This window comes from Suricata suricatta, chromosome 1 (genome assembly GCF_006229205.1).
Source record: "Suricata suricatta isolate VVHF042 chromosome 1, meerkat_22Aug2017_6uvM2_HiC, whole genome shotgun sequence".
Classification (NCBI taxonomy): domain Eukaryota; kingdom Metazoa; phylum Chordata; class Mammalia; order Carnivora; family Herpestidae; genus Suricata; species Suricata suricatta.
Genome location: NC_043700.1, coordinates 190,918,384 through 190,926,350, shown reverse-complemented (window position 1 = coordinate 190,926,350; position 7,967 = coordinate 190,918,384). Strand labels below are relative to the sequence as shown.

Here is a 7,967-nt window from a genome sequence, read left to right as displayed (position 1 = left end):
TGCCCAACGGATGAACGGATAAAGAAGCCGCGGTGTCTGTACCCAAGGGAATATTATTCAGCCATAAAAAAGAATGAGATCTTGCCATTTGCAACAATGCAGATGGAACCGGAGGGTATTATGCTCAGCAAAATTAGTACGAGAAAGACAGATACATGATCTCGCTCATATGGAGTTTAAGAAAGGAAACAGATGAACATAAGGGAAGGGAAGCAAAAATAACATAAAGCCAGGGAGGGGGACAAAACAGGAGACTCTTAAATACGGAGGACAGACGGAGGGTTGCTGGAGGGCGGGGGCGGTGGGGGATGGGCTGAGTGGGTGAGGGGCAGGGATGAGCGCTGGGGGTTATACGGAGGGGATGGATCGCTGGGTCTGCCCCTGAAATCACCATTGCACGATATGCTAACTAACCAGAATGTACATTAAACAATAAATAAAATAATAAAAAATTACATTAAAAAAGGAGAAGAAAAAGGAGCCTCACCAGGGATGGGGCAGAGAAGGGACGTCGCCCCAGGTCTCCCAGCGGGCCAGGCAGGGCCTCCCCGGGCTGCCAGCAGGCTTGCCCACGGCCCCTGATGTAGAGGGCTGAGGACAGCCCCCCCGTCCCCCTCCCACCCACTGGTGGGCCGTCCTGGCTGCTGGCTACTGGTTTGGGCCACGAGGGGGACGTTCCCCAGGGGCCCATGCGGTCAGTTGGGCCCACAGGCCACTGGCGGGTGCAGGCCGAGCAGGGGGCCCCTTAGGAGCGGTGGGGGGCCTGCTGAGCTGCTGGGGGCGGGGCGGAGTCGCACTGGGGTCCACAGCTTGGGACAGGGCCTCACACAGTCCTCCATGACTGAGCTGAGGGGGGCTGGGGGCGAGCCAGAGAACTAGGGCGGTGACCCGGGGCACTCGGACACCCTGAGGCCAGGACGTGCACTGTCAGAGAGGGGCCAGGGTGGGAGACCCCACGCGGAGGCTGGAGGCACGGTCCGGCCTGGGGGAGGGGCTCCCCCTTCTCAGCCCCTCTCCTGACTCAGCCCCAGGCCTGAGAAGGGCTGCTCAGCTAATGGGCTTTCATTCTGAATTAGGGTGTAAACAGATTCAAAACTCCTCCACGTAGGAGCCACCCGGAAACAGACCTGCTGGGGCCATGCTTCTGGGTGAGGCCTCCTCACCCTGGCTTCGCAGTCCGCCCCGCAGAGCCCGCGACGGCCCCGGGACGTGCTGGTGGCCCGGAGTTAGGAGGAAGGCGGGAGACAGGCCCACCTGCGTCGGGGCCCCGGCGATGACTCTAACTGCATCGACGCTACAAGAGGGTCCGGAAAAATGCCCGATTGTTGTTTCTGGGTGAGGCCGTTATGGCTGAACCTGATCTCCCCGGTTACACATCCCAAGTATTCGGCAAGGGGCAGGACCCCCGTTTAGAGAAGTGGACCCCCACGTGCAGCGTGCCCCGTCCATGCAGAGGACGCACGGCCGTCAGAGAAGAAACCCCGGAGAAGGGCCGGCTTGTCCCACCCCGCGCCCTCCCCCCACCCACGTCCCCTGCCACCACACCTCCGGAGCCACAGCTTAGCTTTTGTGTCCTGTGTGCTTCCTGGGCTCCGCCAGCCAGCTCCGGCTTCTGCTGTCCCGAGGCGGGGACACAGACCCCAGGTGTGTTCCGCTGGCTGGGGGGCCGTGTGAGAGGCTGAGCCCCGGAGGTGGCGGGCAGCCCGGGCCCGGGCTCACGGGGCGTCCCTGCCAGGCTGACGCGGCTGCCCCAGGGGGCCTCGGGGGTCGGTGTCCCAGGTAGAGGGAGGAACTGATTCTGCCGGGGCTGTGTCCACACCCCGGCCGGCGGGGCGGAGGCCCTGCAGAGAGCCGGGCGCCATCTGATTTGGGTGTTGATGGATTCCAGACACACAGAATGGGGTGCTGGGGGGCTCTGTCAGTTGAAGGTCCGACTCTTGCTTTCGGCTCAGGTCATGACCCCAGGATGTTGGGACAGAGCCCCACATCGGCTCTGGGCTGAGTGTGGAGCCCGCTTAAGATTCATTCTCTCTCTTTTATTTTAATTTATTTTTGAGAGGCAGAGTGGGACACTGCGAGCAGGGGAGGGTCAGAGAGAGAGGGAGACACAGAATCTGAGGCAGGCTCCAGACTCTGAGCCGTCAGCACAGAGCCCGACGCGGGGCTCGAACCCATGAACCGTGAGATCATGACCTGAGCCGAAGTCGGACGCGTAACTGACTGAGCCACCCAGGCGCCCCTCTCTCTCTCTTTCAAAAAAGAATAATCATCATCAAACACCCAGAACACCTAACACATAGTAGGTACCCGTTTACCTTTGTTGAAAGAACATCCTTGTGAGACAGACGCTGCCATTCTTTCTGTGCAGAGGGACAGAGCTACGGACGGGCTCAGGCACCCCCAGAGTGTGGCCCTACTGGCAAGGGCCCGAACAGACCAGAGGAGCAATTGTGCTCCAGGGAGGCTTCTCAGTGGAGGGAGCATCTGGGCAGGGCAATAGGAGTTTGCCGGACGAAGAAAAGGAAGGAGGCATCCCGGCGAGAGGGCGGCGTGGGCAGGGGGCAGCCAGAGGAAGGGCTGGGTCTGCCCCTGCTGCCTGCTCTAAGCGGACTGTGCATCGCTCTCTCTCATCCTCCCCACGAGGCCCAGGCACTGATGCTTATCATCTTCTTTCCTTTTTCAACAAAGGCCCCGAGGCACCAGGTGGCCTGGCCAGGACCACGTCACTGGGGAGCTGAGGCTGCATCTCTGTGCAGCTCTAACTCCGGACCACTCCCCTGCTCTCCCGCTGGGGAGGACTAGGGTGGTGGGAGGGTGAGCTCCCCACGGAGCAAGGAGAGGCAGGTCCGTGGGGCGCAGAGCAGCCCGTCTCTCAGGCCAGGCCCCCCTCGTGCCCCATCTTTCCAGCCTCACAGACACAGGCCTGTGTGCCGCCCACATCTCCTGGTGGCCAAGCAGGGGCCAGGGGGAACCCCAGGGCAGCATCCACTGGTATTCAGGGGACAGGTGCCCCTCCCCGGGACAGCAGGACCGGCCCGGAGCTCGCGACATCTGGGCTGTGGCCCTGGCCCAGCCGCTCATCCTGGCCCATCCCGCCAGCAGCATGCGCCCCTGGGTCCCACCTGCCAGGCCATCAGGTGTCTGCTCACTCTCTTGCACCCTAGCCATCGCCATGAGAGTTTGCTGGAGCCGGTTCCAGGAGAGGGAAGACAGATACAGGGAGCAGACCCCCCCGAAATCAGCCAACCCCACATTTGTGAGTGGGCTGGCCTTAGCGAAAGAGTGCCTGCCGGCTGAGCCCCGCCCATATCTGAGGAACGTGGGATTGTTGCTGGTGGCTTGTTACACGGCGGTGTGGTGGCGGTGCTGACTGATGCATCTTCCCTCTCCAAAGTGCAGCTAAGCCTCCAGTAAAGCAAGGTGCTTCCCAGGCTCCTCTCCACGGCGCCCGGAGAAGCCCATGGTTCTGGTCTCTGACAGGGGACCCTCCCCGGGACCCCCAGGCTCCTTCAGGGACCACCTGCCCCACCCCGGGGAGGCTGTGGGCGGGAGTGGACTCACCGGCTCACAGTTGGTTGGTTTCCCGTTCATGTCCGTGCTGGGTGGCCTCAAGCGATCCCAGTCGTGACCCTTGTTGTAGGTTATGAGTGTCACCACCTTCCCATTGGTTTTCTGGTTCGCCAGGAACACTCCCTTCACCCCTCGGACCTGGGACAGCAAAACGAGAAATGTCACAAACCCCTGCCCGGAGCCCTCTGACAACACGGTGCCCACCGTGCGCCAGCTCCTTGCCAAGAGCTCTGCCCGCAGGGCCCCACATCTCACCCGGAGCTGAGGCTGGCCGGTGCGCTCTGCAGGTGACTGGGGCTTAGGGGACAAGGGATCCAAGACCGGAAGCCGGCTGTGTCCGACCCCGGAGCGTGGCTGCTTCTCAGGACACTGAGCTGCCTTCCCAGCCCCGGACGCCGGCCATCCGACAGGGAGCAGAGCTCCGGTCCTGCCACGCCTGCGTGTCACTGTCACCGCATCTCCACCCCAGAGCTCCCGATTCGGAGTCCCTGCCTCCCTCCCACTGGACCCGTAGGGCCTGGGCCGACGCCACGGCTCTGGGCTCTCCTCCGGCCTCCCTCAGCTCGGCCCCGCACGGAAACGCCAGGCGGTGAGGACTGGGGTCGGTGTTCAGCCCTCCCGCCCCGGCCAAGGGCTGCAGGTCCCCCCGGCCCCTTCCCCTGCGTTTCCAGAGGCCCACGCAGTGACCCGGGCACACCCACAGTCGGCTCCTCGTTCGGCCCGTGAGAAAGGTCAAATATCAGCAGGCACCTAGGGTCAGCCTCCTGACCCCACAGAGAAGACCTCTCCCAGAAGGTTCCTTGCACATGTGGCCTAGGCTGCGGCTAGGGGACGCCCCTCCCCTGCCCGGCGGGCTCCTGCTCCTCCTCTCGGAGAACCTGAGAACACCGAGCCCCTGGGAGGCCCGGGAAGATTCTTACTCCACAGTCACGACACCCGGTGGGGGCTTGGTGTGAACCCCCCAATCCCCGGCCCTCAGCGCACACGGCTGCTGCAAGTGGGGACAGCACAGAAGGAAGGACAGACGAGCACATGGCAGAGCCGCAGCCGAGTGACAGGCTGACGGGCTTGAAATACACCTCATGACGCCTCCGTTGCGGCGGTCAGAAGTCCGACTCGGTCAAGGTGGCGGTGTGGCCGGGCAGCTCCAGGTGAGAACCAAGAACCGTGTCCTGCCTCTTCGGCTCCCGGAGGCCCCTTCTCTGCCTCCAGAGCTGCGTCCCGGTGGCCTGTGCCCACAGTCACATGGTCGCTCAGACCCTCCTCTTCTGTCCCCGCTTTCTGGGGACCCTTGTGGTGGCAGTGGGCCCCCCCGCCAGGGCGCTGCTTGTGGTGGGAAGGGTGTCCAGCCCCTGCTCCTCAGACGAGGCTTCGGGCCGGCCCTCCTGCAGGGGGACCCAGGGCGGGCAGGACCACGCCCCTTCTCCCACCCACGGTGATGTCGCTCTGCCGCCCATTCACTGGAGGCCCAGCGCTGGATGCAGAGACCCCACTGACACCCTAACGGCGGATCGGATCCTTCCAGAATCGCTATGTCCTACCCCGCGGGGCTCCATGAGAGTGCCCAGTGAGCAGCACGAGGCCGCCAGTCCCCGAGATGGTGACGGCAGGGCCGCGACCACCCCAGGCTGGGCCTGAGCACACCAGCACCGGCTCCCACACCAACGCGCTCACGCCTGGGCCCTCTTCCGGGCACCAGTCACTCCCATGGTGGCTGTCAGGATGTACCATAAATGGGGGGCTTCACAGAAACCTGCTCCCCACCGTCTAGGAGCCGAAAGTCCAAAATCGGGGGGCGGCTCTCCTCCCTCCAGAGCCTGGGGGGGCCTCCGTCACCTCTTCCAGCTTCTGGTGCCTCCAGTGCCCCGGGCTTGTGTCCCGTCTTCAGTGTCGCCTTCCCGGGCCTGTGTCTCCTCTTCTGTCTCCAAAGGACATTTGTCACCGGATCTGCATGGTCTCATCTCAAGGGCCTTCACTTAACGACAGCCGCAAAGGCCCCTTTTCCAGGTGAGGTTGTGGCCACGGTTCTGGGGACTGACATGGTCGTTATTTGGGGCTCCTTATTCAGTCCACCAAAGTGGCCAGAGCTCTTTGGGGACAGGGGCAAAACTGGGATCCCCTGAACCCCGTCCCCAGCCCAGCACGGAGGCACCCAGGAAGGACTGCTGTCTGGCCCTGAGCCCCGGACTGGACCCTGAGATGCCAGCTCAGCGGCCCCGTAAGCCCAGCCGCTTGACTGGCCAGCGGCATCTGGGATGGGTGTCTTCTCTGTCCCCACAGAAGGGACAGTAACCATGGCAATTAGCAGGCGCGCGTAGGACCTCACGGCCAGCGTCCGGGCCGGGACCCTCCTGTGCGTTAGCCCCCGTCTCACAGAGACGGCGCAGGGTAAACAGTGGGGAGCTCGCTGAGCGCTGACCCGGCGCCGGACACCGCGCTCTGCGTTCCAGGGGGACAGCGTCCCCGGATCCGCCTGGCAATCCTACAAGGAAGGCACTCCTACCATTCTCAGGTCTCAATGGGCAAACTGCAGCACGGAGAGTTTAAGTAACCTGCCTAAGGTCACACAGCAAATACGTACCCAAACTGGGATTTGGACACAGGCAGCGGGACTCCAGGGCTGTGTCTGGGACCTCCACCTGCGACCCGTGCGAGGCAGATTTCAGAGAAGGGGTGTCACTGTGCCGGCACCCGGCCGGTGGCAGGTGTCGCCCCTGCCCCTGGCCACCTGGCTGCTGTGACCCTCCTTTGGTCCCTCGTGTGTTCTTACTTTGTCATCTTTGTCCACAGATTATTGTTCCCAGCTCCTCAGCTGGCTAATTTCTGCTGCGCTTCAATTCAATCCACACCCCCTCTTCCAGGAAGCTCTCCCTGACTCCCACCTGGGCTGGGTGAGCACCCTGCACCAGACCCCCTGGCGCTGGCATACTGGATCAGACCCACTGTTGGGGGCTGTCTGCTTGTGAAGGTCGGCAGCTGTGAGATGGGGGTCTGTGACCCCTGCCCCCGGCCGAGGAGCCAAGGTTGGAGCGCCGTATGAGCACAGAGACACCTCGGGAGGGGACGGGCGGTGGGGCGGACCCTGCCTGAGGCCCCCTGGTCCCTGCCACCCTCCCCTGCGCCCTGCCCCCACCCGCCGGCTGGGGTGTGCAGCCGCTGGGCAGAAGCCTCGCAGAGCTGGGTCTGGCGCAAGCCTGGGGGCCTCCCCGGAGGCGCTGCAGGGGAGGGGCTGGGGGGCTCCTGCAGACAGCTTCTAGCAAACAGCAGCGGGCCTGGGGCTGAGTTCCTGACTCCTCTAGCGGGATGTGAACACCAACCAATGATTACAGTCATTACTTCCTCTGGGAAAATGGCCCCTCGCTGCTTGTTAACAGCTCAGAGGTGACCGCCAGCCGTGGGTGTCTCTGGGAGCCCGCCTCCCGGCTGAGAACCCCCACTGTGTGCCCCAGGCTGCTGGCTCCTGGCCCTCCCGAGCTTGGCAGACCCACCGCCCAGCAGTGACCGTAATTAGGGCACCTTCCCACGGGTGGGGGCTCTCCACGGGCAAGGCTGGAAGGGGGGCAGTGAAAAAGTCAAAGACTGAGCGAGGGCGTGCTGGCTAGCGGTCTGGGGCCTGGCGTGGGGTGGGCACATCCCGGCTGGTTCCGGATTCCTTGCTTATCCCGGGGTCTGTCCAGGCAGGTGGCTTTTACCTTCTCTGTGCTTCAGGCTCCTGACCCGGAACGGACTGAGTGGCCCCCTCCCTGGCTCCGGTGTGGACTGGAGCGGAGTAGGGGACCGACCCTGAGAGCATGCCCCGGTGGGGAGCAGTGTGGCTGACATCTGTGGCATCCAGGCACAGGACGAGGTGATGCCGCGGTGAGCCCCCAGCGTGGGGGCCAGGAGCGCCTGCTCAGGGCCTCCGATCGGGCCTAGGTGTCAGGGTGTCAGGCAAGGGCAGGGAGACAGCTGAGGGGAGACCCCAGGGAGAGCGCAGGGGGAGAGGCAGCGATGCTCAGGGGGCTGAGACAGAGCGGGATCCCTCAGGCCAAACCCCACCCTGCGAGGACGCACCCAGGAACCGCTTTACAGACGGACGGCGCCGGTGATCACGTCTGTGATGAGGACCATGGATGCGGCCCCAGCTCAGCAGACACCCTTCCCGGAGCACCGTTCTGTCAGTGCACCTGCGCTCCGAAGAAGCCCCACGCCATCGCTGGACTTGTAATTTCAGCAGAAAGAGTGAGTTTTGTCTCCTGCTCTAAGGGTACCTACGTTGTGTCTTCCTAACCTGCAAAGCCTCAAATGTCTGGTGCTTTACAGAAATCCCTGCAGACCTGAGATAGAGCATTAGTGATGGGGGGGGAGTGGGAGGGAAGGGGAGAGGAGGGGAGAGGAGAGAGTGGGGAGGGGAGGGG

The 7,967-nt window shown here is 63.5% G+C and overlaps 1 protein-coding gene across 1 annotated transcript in view; it reads right to left on the bottom strand.

The window, feature by feature from the left end:
* The window catches only part of SORCS2 (sortilin related VPS10 domain containing receptor 2), a 367,218-nt gene that overhangs the window by 38,269 nt on the left and 320,982 nt on the right, over positions 1-7,967 (bottom strand). Inside the window, 1 exon segment of the mRNA XM_029952530.1 lies at positions 3,562-3,708. Within this exon segment, the coding sequence (XP_029808390.1) occupies positions 3,562-3,708 (147 nt within the window).